This window comes from Rana temporaria, chromosome 11, assembly GCF_905171775.1.
Source record: "Rana temporaria chromosome 11, aRanTem1.1, whole genome shotgun sequence".
NCBI lineage: Eukaryota > Metazoa > Chordata > Amphibia > Anura > Ranidae > Rana > Rana temporaria.
Genome location: NC_053499.1, coordinates 76,014,813 through 76,034,521, shown reverse-complemented (window position 1 = coordinate 76,034,521; position 19,709 = coordinate 76,014,813). Strand labels below are relative to the sequence as shown.

Below are 19,709 nucleotides of genomic sequence, written 5' to 3'. Positions count from 1 at the left end.
GCTTTAATTGAGATAAGTACACAATATAGATGGTAATGCTTTGTTCATATTTCATGTCTGAGGTTTACAACCAGTTTAAAGCAAAACCAAGCCCACCTATCTTTTGTAGTCAAAGAAGTTACCATATTGGCCTCTGTTTGATCTCCAACTGCCTAGTGCAGCACATGTGTTCAGTTGTGAGCACATATGTTCAGTTATGACACCTGCCATTTGATGGTTTAACAGTTTGGTTGACAGCACAAGTAAGTTTGACAGTTGGCATTTTCCAACATGCCAGGAATGTAATGAGTGTTAAAGCGGGGGTTCACCCTATCGACGGGAAAAAAACATTTTTTTTTTCTTTTACCTTAAAATCAGGCATTGTAGCGCGAGCTACAGTATGCCTGTCCCGTTTTTTTTAGCCCCATACTCACCTTGTAGTCGTCCATCGAATATACCGGGGAATGGGCGTGCCTATGGAGACGGAGGATGATTGACGGCCGGCTCTGGCGCGTCACGCTTCTCCGGAAATAGCCGAAATAGGCTTGGTCTTCACGACGCGTGCGCATAGCCTGTGCGCAGGCGCCGTGAAGAGCCAAGACCTACTCCGGCTGTCTTCGGAGAGAGTGACGTGCCAGGGCCGGCCGTCAATCATCCTCCCTCTCCATAGGCACGCCCATTCCCCGCGGGAGCCGAAATCTACGATGGACGACTACAAGGTGAGTACGGGGTTAAAAAAATCGGGACAGGCATACTGTAGCTCGCGCTACAATGCCTGTCTCGATGGTAAAATGTGTCGGGGGGGGGGGGGGGGTGAACTACCGCTTTAAAGAAGAACTTTACGCATAACAATGTGATAAAAAAATAAAATAAAAAATCATGTTCTTTAGCAAGGAACATACATTCCACATTAATAATGATGCTACCAAAATTAGTGTGTGCTGTAAATTGTCTCCAGTGTTGCTCTTGTTTCTTCTTGCTGGAGCCTGCCAATTTGCTGAAGCCCAGGACCCCTGAACAGCAGTAAATCCATAAAGTGTAACTAAATCCATCAATTTAACAGTTTAAAAAACAGTTATGTTTCTGGAATGCTGGAAATGCTAACTGTCACATTTGTCCTCAACCAAACTGTCAAACCATCAAATGGCTGGTGTCATAACTGATCACAAGCACAGCACCATGGCAGTTGCAGATCAAACAGAAGCAACTTCATTGGCTGTAAAGTATATGAGGGTTTCATTTTGCTTTAGTGTGCATTCACACTTGAGCGTTTTGCAGCCTGAAGCTCCAAAATGCTGGAGGGGAAAAAATCCATTATTCTCAATGGAGATGGTTCACATCTCCACTCCAAAACGCCTGAAGCCGAACGCCTGAAGCTCAAACAAGTTATGGACCCTTTTTTTGTTGCGCAAATCGGGCTGATTTGGGCATTTTGAACGTTTGTATTCCCGTAGAAACTAATGGAAATGCTCGATTCAAGCGTCTAGCGTGGGCATCACTAAATGGCGGACCGTGGCACTCTGCCATTCGGACCCCCCGCGGTACCGCCATGTAGGAGCCTTTTCTTCCTCCTGCCGTTGCTCTGTAATCCTCACAAAGCCGACAGCAGGAGGCGGAACAATTCTGGGTGGAGGGAGGAGCTGCCCAAGGTTATCAAACAGGCGATTGGCTGCTAGGACTAGCAGCCAATCACCTGTTTGTTACCTCGGCCCTCCATCCAGAACTGTCCCGCATCGGTCCCTGCAACTACTCTCCTGCACCTAGCCAGACACGCTGTGCCTCCCTCCCTCTGATCTGTCTGTGTAAGGTAGGACAGTGAGGGGGTGAGGTTAAGAGCCAACAACTGAATGTGGGGGGAGGATGCCGAGCCTCAGGATTGCAGTGATGTGGGGGGAGGTGCTTAGGACATCAAAGGGGGGGGGGGGGCTAAGGGCTTTCATGTGGGGGGACTGAGGACTGTAATGTGGGGTTATGATGTAAATTGGGGCAGAGGACAGTACTGTTAATGGGGGTTGATGTTCAAGGAGTTGTAAAGTAAAACATTTTTTCACCTTAATGCAATCTATGCATTAAATTGAAAAAACATCTGATGCTGCCCCCGTTATACTTACCTGACCCCTCGAAAGTCCCGTGCTCGGTCCCGAGATCCTCTTCGCCGCTCAGCCTGGCCACTGATTGGCTAGAGCGGATGGATTGAGAGCAGAGCAGCCATTGGCTGGCACTGCTGTGAATCACATCCAGTGACGCTGCGCACCGAGGGGCGGGGCCGAGTGATACAGTGAGCTGCTATGGCCGCTCGCTGTATCATGAGCTCTCTCGCATGACTGTGGTCAGTACTTGCGGGGAGGACCAGAGACAGCCGCCGAGGGACCCCAGAAGACGTGGATCGGGGCCACTCTATGCAAAACAAATTGCACAGTGGAGGTAAGTATAACATGTTTGTTATTTTAAAGGAAAACATTTTTTTCCTTTACCAACCCTTTAAGGAAGTGTAAGGACACTACTGTGGAAGGAGTGGAGGGGAATGATGTAAAGGGGGAGCTAAGGACACTCATCAAGAGGGGATCTTGATGTGAAGGGGAGGGGACTGTCATGTGCGCTGGGGACTAAGGACGCTGATATAAGTATGGGTTAAGATCTGTGCATGTGGTGCACATGTCGTGGGTGGATCAGCCCATTTTAATGGGCTGCACTACCCACAAGAAACCGAGAGAAAAGTCCTTGACCTTTTTTATAAAAAAATTGCACCGCACCAAGCCGCATTGTGCGGCAACATGTAGTTTGGCGCATGCGAAAATGCGTGACAGGGAACCGACATGATATTCGGACCTCTGCTAGAAGAAAATTTTACTGACCGGACCTCGGCGAATTGTAATTCAATACCTCTGGTCTAGCGCGACAACGAGCGTTTCTATGGGCGTTTTGTCGCTTTAATCTGTTCTGTGAAATAGAATATTCACCCAGGAAAAAGATAAAAATATCTAAAAACATAGCAACAAATGATGAGAGATGATCATTTTTACTATTGGCTAAAATAAAAAACGACGAAGCTCAAAAACGTTGGACAGCGCTGTATGCAAACGCGTGAATACGTGTGAATACATGCGACAAAACGCTGGAAAAAACGACCCAAAATGCTACGCTCAGGTGTGAATGCAGCCTTACGGCTGTCAGCTGATTGGGCCTCTACAAACTTGCAGTGCCTAAAAATTGAGAGCAACTGAGCATGTGCAGAGCAGGGTGAGACAGTATATTACTGGATTTTAAACAATATAGGCACTTATTTTGAATGTTTTGCATAGTTTGATCTGCAAAAGGGGCCGGCCTGAAGTTATTTAGCAGGACTTCATTTTCTGACTAAAGTTCCACTTTAAATCATTGGGTCTAGTCTAGTTCCGTTGAGGGCGCACCTGTGACAGTTATCAATTACAACATGTAACTGTTTTGGGAAACAGTTGAAGTAGAACTATATTCACCTTTTCTCAAGCTCTGCATTGTCTGGGAGCTACCTGCCAACAACTGACATCTTCTGCTGGTCTGCTTTCGGGTACCAACCAGTCTCCGGCAATTTTCATTGGCCAGGCCAAGATCTTTTCATTCCTGCTCATACACAGGAGCCTAATTGTAACTGACATATGCATGCTGCCGGGACAGTTATAATCTTCGTGCAGGGGGACTACAAGGAACTGCATGGCTTGTCACAATTGGATGTACCACATTGTATTCTGAGCTCAAAGGGTTAACTGGACAAGTCTCTTTTCATTGCTGAATGCTAATGTTCCCTTCGCATAGATAATGAACTCTCTCTTGTGTGCAGGTAAACAGCCCCCCTGTGAGGTGTATGCTGATGGGGATTATGTGTGAGTGATAATTGTTTTAAAGGTTAATTGAATTCTATTGAGAAAGGAATGTGCCTGGCCAGGAAATGTTAAGTGGGGTGCGGTGCCGAAGCGGCTAGAAACTGGCCAAGTGATTAATTCAAGGAGATGTCATTGTTCTTGTAACAGTTGTAACCAGATATAAGCAGGTGAAATATGCCAAATAAAGTCAGTCTGCTTGACCCTTCAAACGTAGCACGTCTCGTTTCTTGGAAGGGCGTTCGATGGGATATACCGGCGGTACTTGCATATCGCAGCTTGCCAGGGAAATGGACGTCTCCAACGGCTGAGACCCTCACACCAGAGGGTAGCCGTTACACTAATCATCCCAGCTTTGCCAACATTGTACACTGAGCTGCACGGCCCTAAGGCTTCTGCAGTGTCCTTCCAGATGAAGGCTGCTTTCACATTGCAGCGTCGAGCCGCGGTGACGGTATAGCCGCACTATTTGTAGCGCGGCTATACCATTGTGTTTACCGCGATATTTGGGCGCTAGCGGTGAGGTTTTAACCCTTGCCAGGGGCCGAAAAAGGGTTAATACCGCAGTATTACCGCGCTTTCCCATTGATTTCAATGTGAAGGCGCGGTATAGGAGCGGTGAACACACCGCTCCAATACCGCGGTAAAGATGCGGCTAGCAGGACTTTTGGTGCGCTCCTGCTAGCGCACCGCTTCAGTGTGAAAGCCTTCGGGCTTTCACATTGAAGACTACAGGGCATGATTTTTCTTGCGGTATAGCAGCGCTATTTTTAGCGCTGTACCGCATGAAAAACGCCCCAATGTGAAAGGGGCCGAAGTGATGTGCTGATAGAGAAAGGCACACATGTGTCAATCTTGGTGGCAGGACTGGGCATCAAGGTTCTTCTCCTCACTCAAAGGTAGTATTCAGAGGTGTTCTGGACCTTTTCATTCGCTAAATCTTTCCCTAGTCATTGTGTACCAGTCCTTTTCTGTGTACTCTCCATAATGTAGAACACCATGACTGACCCAATGATAGGAGCTATATAAATTATTGTTGGGTCCAAGATAGCTGCCCAAATCTCAGGAGAGCATTGTGTCCGAACAGACTCGGGCTCCCTTAAGATGCCCACTGGCCCAAGTCAGCTCTCTGCAAGATTTCCCCTAGTGCCAAAGGTAAGCGATCACCCAATTGCTGTGTTTACTTTTAGCTAGCCAGGAAGTGAGCGGGCAATTTGCAGATCAACGACCTCTACTCTGTCCTGGCACCTGCCCAAGCTGCAACATTGTTACTAGTAGGGCATTCACAGCTGCACTCACAATACCCTCCTACATCTGTTTTGCCAGGCAGTGCGATGAGCTATTTGCACTTTTTCTTCTTTATTGAGAGTGTACAAATATATTCAATCCATTTAAGTGCCTATGCAGCATTGTAATGTGAAAGAGCAAATAGGAAACAATTGCATGCTGTGTTGTTTTGTGCAGCAAAATGCAGATCACCACAAATTGAGTTCACTTTCTTTATAAAGCATCTACAGTAGAAAAGCTTGTTCTTTGCCGTTATGCTGCTGCATGGGAAATATTCTTTCTGTGGCAAATCAGTGATCTCTTTGCAGATGTCTTCCATTTTCTTACTGAGTCGGACCAGTACTCTCCATTTCAGCAGGAGAGCATGAGCTTCACGAACGGCAGAGCTGTGAGTCTGACTCTGTATGGTACGTGTTAGACTGCTTAAGGCCCCTTTCACACTTGTACGACTTGTCCCACAATTTGGAACTGCAAAGTAGCATGACAAGTTGTTCCCCATGATTTCCAATGACAACCATTCATATCAGTACAACTTCAAGTTGTGCTGACTTTAAAGTAGTCCCTGCACTACTTTGGTCCAACTTTGATGTGACTTATACAGTCATTCCCTGAAATTGCGGTAAAATCGCACAACTTTAAAGTCACAGTAGTGTGAAAGGTGCCTAAAGCAGGTGTTGTAAAAAAAATAAAAAAACTGCAAGGCAATAGTAGGGGTGCAACGGATCAAAAAACTCACGGTTCGGATCGTTCCTCGGATCAGGAGTCACGGATCGGATCATTTTTCGGATCGGCAAAAAAAAATAATCTCCCCCACTGTAATATCCACATGTCCCCCCCCCCCCACCAACTATAGTACCCCCTCAGTGCAGACATCCCCCCTCTCAGTACAGTGATCCCCCCTCCGTACAGTGATCCCCCCTCCGTACAGTGATTCCCCTCCTCAGTACAGTGACCCCCCCTCCTCAGCAGTGATCCCCCCTCAGTACAGTGACCCCCCCTCCTCAGTACAGTGACCCCCCCTCCTCAGTACAGTGACCCCCCCTCCTCAGTACAGTGACCCCCCCTCCTCAGTACAGTGATCCCCCCTCAGCTAGTACCGACAGGCACTCCCCGAGCGGTGTGTCCGAGTGCGGGCTCCTCCTCTGTGGGTGTAAACAGAGGAGGGCCGCCGCCGGGTGTACCAAGATGGCCACGGCTCCGGAGCTAGGCCGAAGCCGCGGCCTTTCCTAATGTTACGGCGGCGGCTCCGGAGCTAGGCCGAAGCCGCCGCCCTTCCTAGCGTTATGGTCGCGGCTCCGGAGGTAGGCCGAAGCCGCGGCCATAACATTAGGAAAGGCTGCGGCTTCGGCCTAGCTCCGGAGCCGCCGCCGTAACACTAGGAAAGGCCGCGGCTTCGGCCTAGCTCCGCAGCCGTGGCAATCCTCGGATCACATTGTGATCCGATCCGAAGGGGGTGACCCGTTCGGATCAACTGTGATCCGTTGCACCCCTAGGCAATAGCATAATCGCATACTAGCGCATACAGTATGAAATACTAATCTTGGAACAAAGCCCTCCAGTGCTGTACTATTACTGCTGAAAAGGCTGACATGTTCTCCTGGGTCTTTCTTCCGGTTTCGCACACTCCGGCTATGTGATTGGCTGGAGCCGCGATGATGTCACTCCCGAGCATGCATGTGGGAGCCCTCAGTTCCAGCACAAAACTTTGAAGTTCTGGTGTTCTATCAGAATATGTAACGGAAGTTATGTTCCGTCACCGCCATCTTGGTACAACCCGCACTCGGCCACAGTAAGCCTGCAGTCAGAGGGCAGCAGCAGACATCTTTTTACACCCAGCCGAGTCTTGCATTTCACACTTATTTTTAACAGTAAACTGAGCTTATATAGTGATATACAGTATTTATTTTCAGTACATCAAGTGACACAGAGCCATTAATTACTACATGGGTTATAGGACCACCTTCAGGTGATGGACACTGGCATAATCAAGACTGGAAGTCCCCCTCTATATAACCCCTCCCACATGGGGAGTACCTCCAGTGTCTAAGGTGTTGGTCACGGTTTACTTTATGCTCTTCAGAAGGGCCCTACCCAGGGCCAAGGAGCTGTACAATCGGATCCATTCAAAAAGACAAAACAAAAGAAAAAGTGGATGGTACCCGAGCCTCGATGCCGAGAAAACAAGGCTTTGCCTGCAACGCTTCTCCCAGGAGAGCTGGATAGCATAAGCAGGATTCTAGACTTTCTGCAGTTGGGAGTAAAAAAAAAAGCTAGCCTTGAGTACTATTAAAGGTCAAGTTTTTTTTTTTTTTTTTTTCCAGAAACCTCTTGCTTCTCACACCCTAGTACAGGCTTGTATGCAAGGTGTAACACACATAAATCATCAGGTTAAGTCGCCAACCTGCCCATGGGACTTGAACCTGGTCTTGTCAGTCCTTCAGGGGCCTCCTTTGTGTGATGCCCCATTATCCATGATCACAAGGAAGCTAGTATTTTTGGTTGTGGTAACTTCCGTAAGAAGAATCTCGGATTTGGCATTCTTTTCTTGCAGAGAACCGTTTCTGGTGGTGTTACGTCCCCGGCCATCCTTTCTGCCTAAAGTAGTGTCCAGTTTTCACTTAAACCACAATATTATGCTGCCTTCATTTTTTTCCAGAGCTTAATTTGGCAATAGAAGAGTCATTAAATTCTCTTGATGTAGTGAGAGCAGTTAGTTTCTATCTGGAAGCAACTGCTCAGATTCGGAAAACGGATGCGTTGTTCGTGTTGCCAGAAGGCCTCAGGAAGGGACAGGCAGCATCCAAGTCGACCATCTCTCGATGGGTTTGTCAAATTATTACTCAGACTTATGAGTACAAGGTAAGGTTCCGCCTTTCCGTCTTAGAGCGCACTCCACCAGAGCAGTTGGCACTTCTTGGGCAGTGCATCACCAGGCCTCTATGGCTCAAGTGTGCAAGGCAGCAACTTGGCCATCTGTGCACACATTCACAAAATTTTACCAAACGGATGTGGGTCAACAGGAGGATGCCGCCTTTGGGCGTAGTGTTTTTGCAGGCGGCGGTATAGGTCCTCATTTCTGTCAGAGGTCTACTTATTATTGGTGTCTCCCTCCCCTTAGATGGCATTGCTTTGGGACATCCAGGCCCGGATTTACTCGCAGACAATGACTGGTGTTAGTGCTTCAATCATTCCGGCACCATGGTTGTTATGGTGTCAGGATGATTGAAGAGCATTATTTCTATCATTACATTGTAATATAAAATTAAATAGTTCAACTCCCCATAAAGCAGAATGAGTGGGAGCCCTGAGCGTGTCACTTGCCATTGTCGCTTGCCACCAGATGGTGATGTCACTTGCCACACTGCCTGCCACCAGATGGTGATGTCACTTGCCACACTGCCTGCCACCAGATGGTGATGTCACTTGCCACACTGGGGTTTGCCACAGTTACCTGGCTGCCACCCAAAAAGTACCAGTTTGTGACAAATTGCATGTAAAATCAAGCCCCCCCCCCCAGCATTGCAGAGTGCTGTCAGCCTCTCCCGCGCGGGGAAACTAGCTGCAGGTGAACCATGAAACAGAGGCACATGAAACAGAGGCACATGAGACTTGAGTGAGAGATGAGAGTGAGGGCGTGCGGTGAGAGATGACGTCATTCTCTCTTTTCTGTGTCGCGCAGCCTTCGCGGCCCTGTAAGAAAGGGCGGAAGTTGGAACAGCAGTGTGGGCAATGAGAGAAGATGTAATCTCTCTCTGCTGCCCCACGGCCCGCACAGCTGAAAAATTACTTTTCTCCTCCGCCGCGCCGCCCCTGCACACAGTGCCGCCCCGAGGCCTGGCCTTGTTGGCCTTGTGGGAAATCCAGCCCTGGGGACATCCCATGTAGTAATTAATGGCTCTATGTCACGTGATGTACTGAAAAGAAAATAGGATTTTTCTAACAGCTTACCTGTAAAATCCTTTTCTTGAAGGTACATCATGGGACACAGAGGTCGCCCCCCCCCCCCCTCTTTTGAGATTATTATATATTGCTGTTCTACAAACTGAGGTACTGTGGTCTTGATTATGCCAGTGTCCATCACCTTGAGGTGGTCCTATAACCCATGTAGTGATTACTGGCTTGTGAGGTACCTTCAAGGAAAGTATTATACGGGTAAGCTGTTAAAAAAAAAAACATTTTTTGTGATTTCTCACCTGTATCCTCTGACTTCCTGTGTGCCACTTTAATGATTTTTAAAAACACAATTTCTGTTCAACAGTTTAAATTTTCAAGTCTGCATGTCCCATTGCACTTGCGTGCATTCTGCCTTACACCATGATTAATTTAATTATTACGGTGTGAGGACCTTGTCAGCACAGGCATTAATTTTACTGCCATCGTTTTCTTAGTTTAAACATTTAATATTTTGTCTTTTTTGTCTTTTTTTTATTTATTTTTTTAATGTGAATAAAATATAGGTTAATGAGAATTGCATTCTGTTTTTATGTCAATTTTACACAGCGTCTCGATTTTTGTGGAATTGAGTTTTTAGAAAAGGCGAGTGAATGGGGCTGTCCCTCACTCTGTCAGTGAGTCAAGTTCAGGAAAGAAAGAAAAACAGGCTCAAGAACCCTAATGCAGCGTACACACCATCACTTTATGTGATGAAAAAAAACGCCATTTTTAAAAACGTCAATTTAAATGACCGTGTGTGGGGCAAAACGTCGTTTTATGTCTTGTGAAAAACGACAAAAAAAATTGAAGCATGCTTCAATTTTATGTGTCGTTTTTCAAAACGTCATTTTTTTACTTCACAGAAATTGACTGTGTGTAGCAAAAAATGTCGTTTAAAACAACGTTTTTACACCCGCGCATGCCCAGAAGCTAGTTATGAAGCGAGCTTCAATGGAAAAGAGTGGTGAACGTAACCTCGCTTTGCTAGAGCATTGTGAGAAAAATGATGGTGTGTAGGCAAAATCGTCTTTGAAAATTGAAGTTTCAAAAACGTCGTTTTTTTATTTCACAGAAAATTTCGGGTTTTTTTCATCACATAAAGTGATGGTGTGTACGCGGCATGAAAGTTAGTCACATACAGGGTCAATCATTACAAAAAATAAATACAAAAAAAAAAAAAAAACCTCCATCAATATGATGATTGAAGTGAAAATGGTGTCAAGTGCAAAGCTAGCAGCTGCTCACACCATCAAGCATGCTCCCAGTAAAAGTAAACCTCATTGCAAAATAAGGTAGGATCAAACAGTAGGGATCCCGGAGATATTCGGTATACACTATGTAACTACGATAATATAACAGGCGCCCAAAGGCATACTGATCTATCGGAAATGATTCCCTCTATTTGCCCTAAACCTCAGTAGAATACAAAGGCTGGTGGGGGTCTCCCTATGGAAATGTATCACCTTTTGTGGTAAAAAAGAGTTAAATAAAGTTTGTAGTCATATAAGTTCAGGAAAGGACTAACCTAGCGAGGGATCAGAATAAATGGCTCAACTTGGCTGTTAGCTGAGCAACCGCTATGAAATGCCTGGCAGGCCTTGGCACATGACATCAATAAGAGCGGAGATTTAAAAAAAATGTTAATGTAAACTGACCCTATTAGGTTTTGTGTGTAAACTAACAGTACTGGTAAAGTGCAATGCCTTAACATGTTGTCTTCTCAATATATGTGTTTCTGAATCTGACCCTGGATCACAGAACAATACTGCATAAAGAACCTTGAACTTTAGGTCTTGCACTAAGACTTGCACCCTCCTAGAATTTGGCCTCTATCTTTGACCAGTTCAGTGAATGTCTTTTGGCCACTGATGCTCTGGCAATGTACTAAATACCAGTGGTGGCCGGTGGTATTTTTTATTTTATTTTTTGAGGGGGGGGTTAACAGTTTGCTTTGCACATGCAGGGCCAGACATTTGGCTAAAGGTTGTGGAGAAGCCCCATTGAACGCAATGGGTGAATTTGACCGCAGTGCCACCTGTCAAACTCTGCAACTTGAGGTAAAAATGCCATGGCTACGAAGCAAAGCATCACGAGCGCAGAATCTGTACAGTCTTATCTGACTGTATTGTTGGGGTTTGGGTGGGCAGCCGCGGGACAGCTTAGCTGCACTTTTCCATTACATGCTCAATACCCTCTTAAAGGGTCACTAAAGGAAAAAAATGTTTTTAGCTGAAATGACTGTTTACAGGGTATAGAGACATAATAGTTAACTGATTCCTTTTTAAAAATGATTAAAAACAGATAAAAAAACAATCATATAATGTGCCTACAGTTTAGTTTTGTTATTGCTGTTTCCTGGTTCTCTGATGTACAGAGAACCAATAGAAGGCAGTGAGCCAATAGAGGGCAGTGATACTTTGTCTAAAACTCCTCAGCACCAATCCAGTTTCGTTTTACACACAGTAATCACACCTCCTTGATTAGTCACCACAGAGAGAAATCTCCCAGTACTGTGGTGATCAGGAAACAGACAACCAGGAAGTGTCCAAAACAGAGAGGCATTACATCAACATCAAAGCAAAAACAAACAATGAGGACATGAAACCAGGACTGCAGTAAAGTAAAGGAAGCTATTTGGCTAAAAAAAAAAAAAAATTCTTTAGTGACCCTTTAAACTCCCAGCATGGGGTGAAAAAGTAAATGTCACATAAGATGCAGAATTTAATAATTCATTTTTTAGCTTTTTTTCAAGCATAAGTAGTATCTATACATACATTATTTTACCAAAAGTATTGGAATGTCTGCCTTTACGCACACATGAACTTGAATGGCATCCCAGTCTTAGTCCATAGGGTTCACTTTTGAGTTGGCCCACCCTTTTCAGCTATAACAGCTTCAGCTCGTTTGGGAAAGCTGTTCACAAGGTTTAGGAGTGTGTCTATGGGAATGTTTGACCATTCATTTAGAATCACATTTGTGAGGTCAGGCACTGATGTTGGATGAGAAGGCCTGGCTCACAGTCTCCACTCTAATTCATCTCAAAGGTGTTCTGTCAGGTTGAGGTCAGGACTCTATGCAGGCCAGTCAAGTTCCTCCACCCCAAGGTCCATCCATGTCTTTATGGACCTTGCTTTGTGCACTGGTCCAAATCATTTGGTGGAGGTGGGATTATGATGTGAGGTTGTTTTCTTAGGGGTCGGGCTAGGCCCCTTGGTTCCAGTGAAGAGAACTCTTAAGGCATCAGCATACCAAGACATTTTGGACAATTGCATGCTCCCAACTTTGTAGGAATGGTTTGGGGATGGCCTCTTTCTGTTTCAACATTACTGTTCACCAGTGCACAAAGCAAGGTCCATTTTTCCTCTCCCATTCCTTTCACCTGTTGAGCGTCTGGTGTGTGACGTCTCTCATACCCTCATTCTTCCCTGTTTCCTGCGTTAAGCATAAGACCGCCTATATCCTTATATTACTGTGATACACTGGATCTAGCAGAACTTCTAAATAGGCGTTATAAGTGGTATAGGGTATAGTGAGTTCATTCTAAACACTGAACAGTAGGCCTGGTGTATTGATTTTGTTGTAAGCAAAGGCCAAGTTTGCTGAGTTAAAGGAAATAATGTCATGAGAAAAACAGTCTGCCATTGCAGAGCGCTTTTTTTTTTGTGACTGGTTGTCATAATAATATTTTGTTAACAGTACTTATAGTATCACTGATCTGGAGCCATGTATGTGGCGTTTTGACTTTCCTGATCTGCATACCCGTTCTGGGTCAGTGATTCAAAAGGTAGCAATGGCAGCCTTCATATAGTTTGTAATTTCCATTTGAATGTTACATTTTATTCCTGAGTGAAGTAAACATGCTAAACTAAACAATTTCTTTATCATCTGCTAGTCTTAAAATGGCCACTCCAAATGATGAGACAGCAGCAGATCTTCCTGTAAGAGATGTGGAATCAAGCCCTTCAGGAATTCAAGGTTTGTTTTGTAGTTCTTATTTTATTTTTTTCCTGTCAGATCCTAATGGATAGCTATACTTTTAGAACAGTGTACAGTGCTAAAAATGGTTATCCTTTACATTTTCAAAAACATTGCTATTTTTGTGTGAAAAGTACATAGGACTGAAATAATTTTGCACTATTTTGAATACGCTATAATTGCCAAATTTATAAAAATACTAGTTGCCTTGGTGGCATCAGTAGTGTTAAGTCACTGCCCTGCCACAAGTATGGAAGTCGGGCCGATTTGTTCAAGATTAAAGCATATGTTAGGTTAAAATGTAAAATCATATAATATTTTACACATTGTATTTCAGTTACTTCTAGCCTATTCCTACTAATCTGAACAGTCTAGAAGTTTGTAAACTTACTTTGTGAAGATCCCCACACATGTGGCTCCTTGAATTCTGTGACCCATGTTTACTATGCCATGTGAGTAGCATTGCTGTGTCACATAATTCACAGAGCTTGTCTTCAGAACTACAGAGGTGCTGAGAGGAGGGGTTCCAAGGTGGATTCAGTACACAAATCATGGCTTGCAGTAAACAAGGTACCATGTGATAAGGAATATATATATATATATATATATATATATATATATATATATATATATATTCCTTAGAACACTGGTTATTAGGGATGAGCCGGATGTCCGAGTCGAACCAAAGGTTCGACTCGAACATTGGGTGTTCACCGAATAGCGAACAAATTGGGGTGTTTGCAGCAAATTCGAAAGCCACAAAACACCCTTTTAAAGTCTATGGGAGAAATCATAAGTGCTAATTTTAAAGGCTTATATGCATGGTATTGTCATACAAAGTGTTTGGGAACCTGGGTCCTGCCCCAGGGGACATGTATCAATGCAAAAAAAAAAAAAAATTGCAGTTTTTTCAGGAGCAGTGATTTTAATAATGCTTAAAGTGAAACAATAAAAGTGAAATATGCCTTTTAAATTGTGTACCTAGGGGGTGTCTATAGTATGCCTATAAAGTGGCACATTTTCCTGTGTTTAAAACAGTCTCTGCACAAAGTGACATTTCTAAATATAATTTTGTCAGAGATTGTCAATGTGATGCAAGAAATGATCAGAAACTGCAGACATGATACAAGAGATGGTCAGGGACTGCAGAAATGATAAGAGATGGTCAGAAACTGCACCTATGATACAAGAGATGATCAAAAACTGCAGAAACTATACAATATATGGTCAGAGACTGAAGAAACGATACAAGAGATGGTCAGAGACTGCAGACATTCTGCATGACTGTGAATATGATATAGAAGTTGTTGGAGACAAAGAACATACTTTTAATCACTTAAGGACCACCTAACGCCGATATACGTCAGCAGAATGGCACGACTGGGCACAATCACGTACCTGTGATTGTTAAATGCCAAGCCGTGGGTCCGAAGCTCCGCAGCCACGGGACCCGCGGACCCGATCGCCGCCGGAGTCCCGCGTTTGGTCCCCGGAGCTGAAGAACGGGAAGAGGTGTGTGTAAACACACCTTCCCCGTTCTCCACAGTGGCACTGTCATTGATGGTCTGTTCCCTGATATAGGGAAAGATGATCAATGATGTCACACGTTCAGCCCCGCCCATCTACAGTTAGAAACACATATTAGGTCACACTTAACCCCTTCAGCGCCCCCTAGTGGTTAACTCCCAAACTGCAATTGTCATTTTCACAGTAAACAATGCATTTTTATAGCATTTTTTGCTGTGAAAATGAGTGGTCCCAAAAATGTGTCAAAATTGTCCGATGTGTCCGCCATAATGTCGCAGTCATGAAAAAAAACGCTGATCGCTGCCATTAGTAGTAAAAAAAAAAAAAAAATAATAAAAATGCAATAAAACTATCCCCTATTTTGTAAACATTATAAATTGTGCGCAAACCAATCGATAAACGCTTATTGCAATATTTGTTTTACCAAAAATAGGTAGATTACGTGTCGGCCTAAACTGAGGGAAAAAAAACGTTTTTTTATATATTTTTTGGGGATATTTATTATAGCAAAAAGTAAAAAATATTTGTTTTTAAAGGTGATCAAATGCCACCAAAAGAAAGCTCTATTTGTGGGAAAAAAAGGATGCCAATTTTGTTTGGGAGCCACGTCGCACGACCGCGCAATTGTCAGTTAAAGCAACGCAGTGTCGAATCACAAAAAGGGGCCTGGTCCTTTACCTGCATTTTGGTCCTGGTCTTAAGTGGTTAAAGACAGTAAAAGACTTGAGACACATTTCATGAGACTGCTAGATATCAGTGTTATAACAGGGCAATAAGGGGACACAGATTAGAGTCTGCAGGGCCACACAAATAGTGCCAAAGGGCCACAGGTTGAGCATCAGGGCCTTAAAATATCAAACATCAGAGAAGGTGCTGCAAATCATGCAGAGAATCCAGGAAGTTGTGGAAAGAGATGGCCAGCAGAGAGCCAGAACTGACGAGAGGAAAGGGGATTATTCAACCACGCTTATACTGGACTGCCAGAAATAACTGTTGTATGTATTGCTATAACAATGCTGATGTTTCAAAATGAAAATGTATGTTGAGGCCACAGGATTCCTTTAATGACTCAGAATGTACTGAAACCCAAGGTCCACCTGACAGCTAAGCAACTGGCATTTTCTAACGTAGGCCAGCAGTGAAATCCCACTCGTGTTTCTCATGACATGCGTTCTTCATTTAAATACCCCTCAGCTGGAATAGATGCATGGTTAATTGTATGAGGCAGACTGTAGGCTTCCTCAAGGAGAACTGAACTGTAGATATTTTGCCCAAATGAGGCAAATGACCAGTCACCAGTACTGCCTGTGGTCTCCCTGATCTTTCCCCTATTTTTTACTTACCATATCTTGTTCTGCTCTGCTTATCTGTGAGAAGACAGCCATCTTGGGAGAGACAGGGCTTTGCTTTTCACGTCAAAGCTGGCCTTGCTCCATCTTTTCCTTTTATGGCTTTACAGGAGGAATAATGCTAGGTTGTTTTTGTTAGACATATATTGTATTTCTTAGTGACACTTACCTTTTTTTTTTTTTTTTTTTTAGATTATGTATCTCCACAGAAAGTTAAAGCAAGACGAGCAGTATCTCGTATTACCCGGCAAGAACTAGAGGACAGATATTTACAAATGTATGATGAGAACTTCCTACTCAAACAGCAAGGACGCAAGCAAGAGGATAAAATAAAAAGGTTAGTCGTATTTATTTAAAAATTGTATTTCTAATAAAACTTATGTTGAATAGATAATGTGGCATAATCTCTTAATTCCACCGTTCATTCTAGATTGGACTAATGGCTCTTCGAGTGATGCTGCTGGGCAATATAAACAATTATTTTTACACATTTCAGTACAGAATTTTAAAAAAAGCAACAGTCAAATGTAATATAATTCTAAAGGCAGATTTGTAAAAAATTTTAGGACTGTCTGCACTATTTTTTTTTCTTTTTTATATGAAATCTCTAAAAACTAACTGTTGGTGAAATCAATGTCTTATATAGACACCTTGCATGCACTGTACAAAGTCCCTGCTAACTAATTTCTTTATCGTGCATCACGGGACACGGAGCAGCCATAATAGCTAACTGGGTTATACTCCACCTACTGGTGAATGGACACGGGTAGATCAATCAAACTGGAAGTTCTCCCCTATATAACCCCTCCTACACGGGCAGTGCCTCAGTGTTTTTTTTTTTTTTTTTGCCAGTGTCTGTACGGTGGTGGTTACTGATGTGATACATGTGCTCTTGGAGCATATTTGGAGGTCTGGAACAATTCTACTGAGAATCAGTGACTTCAATCAGATCCATTCGAAAAAAGCTGGCAGCCAAAATGGATGGTACCTGAGCCTCATTGTAGGGAGAGAAGATTCCTTGAGGTTTGCCTGTAATGCAGCCTTACGGTTCTGGACCCTGCGTAATGGAATCCTATGTAGTGTTTGTTCTGACCAAGGTGCTTTCCTGCAGGATGCTATACAGGTCCAGGGGAGTTGACCCCACATTAAGGGGGACCCAGTGCCTGAAGGTCTTTTATGACAAAGCATGCCGTGATGGGTGAAGATTGGACTTGTTGTTATGCTCAGAGTCCTGCAGCAGGAATGGTAAATGCATTTTTTTCTTAAAAAAAAAATAAAGGAAAGATCTGACTGTCTGGTCTTCTCTCAGTAGGCCCTAGGGAGAGTGTGTTGTTTTAAAACCTGCTCTTTATACTTATTGGCAACTCTGGCAGTCCAAAGGTTTTTTGCTATCCTTTCAGTGAAGGATGGTAATTATGCTAGAAGATTATTGGTCCTCCTGAGGGTCTCTTTCTGTGATTTTCCTGGCATTGCCTATGGTGCCTCTGGGCACGTTCCCTGTATCATGGTTGGGCACTGGCTCTGTGAAGGATATGTCAGTGTAATTCTCCCTGCTTGGTTAAATTGTGGGTTAGAGGTAAAAGGGATTCATGTGTTACAAGCTATTGACATGTTAATGACCCGTCTGCAGCTAGATCCTTATTTCAAAGGGATGTTAATTAGAGGTGACTCATGTTATGTATTCTGATTGCTTCATTATGCGGTGCCAGGCTGCCCAGCTAATGTGTTCTGTACACCTTGTAATTAACTTCCCTGATGTCATTATTTAAAGAAAATGTGTCTCAGGTCGGCTTCGAATTGTCTGGCTATATTCTGTATGAGAAACTCCAGAGTGTGTGAAAAGGGGGTGGAGCTCCCATTGTTCCTTGATTAAGGATTTGGCTTGTAAAACTGTATTTATAACCAGCAGCAAGCTGCCAATAAATCAGTCTTGGTTCCAGCATTCAGTCTTGACTCATGTGTGGATGATCCTGTGATGTTCTTGTATGGAGAGGAGGGAATGCTTGACGGGGATATCATACCGATACCGTCACAATTGGTTGGCAGCAGAGGGATCTTCCCTTCTACTCTCCCTTACACCAGGATTCCAAGCAGACACTGGGAACAGTGAATGGAAGGATTGCTAGCAACAAAACCAAGCGGGTCATCATAGCAGAATTAATGGAGCTAGACCAGGAGAACGTGATTGCAGCAACGCCAGCAGTACAAGAGATGGAGACACCAGTGATTCAGGAAGAGGAATCACCAGCCAACAAGCTAATGAGAGAGAAGCTAGCGTGGTTCGGCCCGAACCCAACGCCGGATGTGGTGCTGAAAGTAATGGACCTATTAGTAAACGCAGAACTACAGAAGGATAAACAAATAAGAGACGCAGAACTACAGTTAAAACTGGCAGCAGTCCAACAAGCAGCCGCACATTCTCCAAACAGTGAGTACAGCACAGCAGACACAAGGAAGATTCCATTTAGCGCTTTTAAAGCTTTTGATGAAAAAGACTGTGAAATTGATAACTACCTGGCAGACTTTGAGCGACAATGTAACCTGCACCCGAATAGCTAGAGGAGAGTGGGTTTCAATATTGTCAGGCAAACTGTCAGGCAAAGCTTCTGATGCTTTCCGGACCGTGCCAGATCAGGATATCCATAGCTACGCCAGGGTTAAAGAAGTGCTCCTGGCTCGTTATGCAGTAACCCCAGAGTCCCACCGACAGAAGTTCAGGGACTCACGCAAAACCACAAAAGACTCTTACGCGGAATGGGCATGCCAGTTGTCCCTGTCGGCCTCTAACTGGGTTAACAGCAGCCAGGCCACCACCGCAGAGGACATTTTGCAACTAATGCTCCTGGAGCAATTTTACAATCACATCCAGACGGATGTCAAAGATTGGGTGAGAGATCGCAGGCCCATGACTCTACCAGAGGCCGCGAAGTTGGCAGATGAATATGCGGATACTCGCGTCTTGCCAGGTCACACCACGGGTACAACCTCCACGACCAACGGCGCCCTCACACCCACCAGCCGCTAGATACCAACCGCCTAACAGACCGATGACATCGAGCCCTCGCTATCCACGCCAGGAGGACAACGAACAACGCTGCTTCCGGTGCAAACAGTTGGGTCACTTCAAGCAGAATTGCCCCCTGAATGACAACACCAGATCAAATTGGTCTCAACCTGGGTACCGCCCACCAGCAGCAGCCCATTGTGTAGACTCGGCTTGGGATCCCCAGGAGCTGGGTCAGGAAGAACCATTGGGCACCCCTTACGAAGCCCTCATGGTACAATCTGTTATTACGGACAACAGGGAACACCATTGTCAGCTGGTCATGGGCGACAGCCATGAGCCGGAGGGGCCTTGGAGGGAGCTGGGCAGAAAGAGGCACCGCCAGCTACCCTCCAAGAAGAAGAGGTCCTGGAAGTCATATAACCAGCGGACCTGGGAGGAGAAGAAGCGACTGGAGGAGATGGAATCGCAGCGGGCGCCCCAGATGCGGGCCGAGATGTTCGCCAAGGGCCCACCGGTGGCCCCTTACACCACCACCCAGTTCCTGATGATGAAGGACCACGTGGAAAGCCTGCAGGACATGAGCAAGCAGGAGCTGATCCGTGAATACATAGAGCTGGAGGAGTGCATAAGCCGCATAGAGGAGGAGAACAACCGCCTGAGGTCACAGCAGGCCGACCCCCCCCCCCCAGGCTCCATGAACTGGAGATGGAGCTGGAGAAGCTCCAAGCGGAGAACCGGCGGCTGCGGAGGGAGCAGGGGGTGGCTGACCTTATGGGGCTCTGATTCCCCTCCCCC

General features: G+C 44.9%; 1 protein-coding gene across 3 annotated transcripts in view; it reads left to right on the top strand.

Annotated features, from left to right (window-relative positions):
• The window catches only part of RPGRIP1L (RPGRIP1 like), a 361,700-nt gene that overhangs the window by 6,169 nt on the left and 335,822 nt on the right, over window positions 1-19,709 (top strand). For all 3 annotated transcript variants that reach the window (XM_040328736.1, XM_040328734.1, XM_040328735.1), the window contains exons 2-3: window positions 12,949-13,031; window positions 16,100-16,244. In XM_040328736.1, coding sequence (XP_040184670.1) covers window positions 12,949-13,031; window positions 16,100-16,244 — 228 coding nt within the window. The remainder of the gene's footprint in view (window positions 1-12,948; window positions 13,032-16,099; window positions 16,245-19,709) is intronic.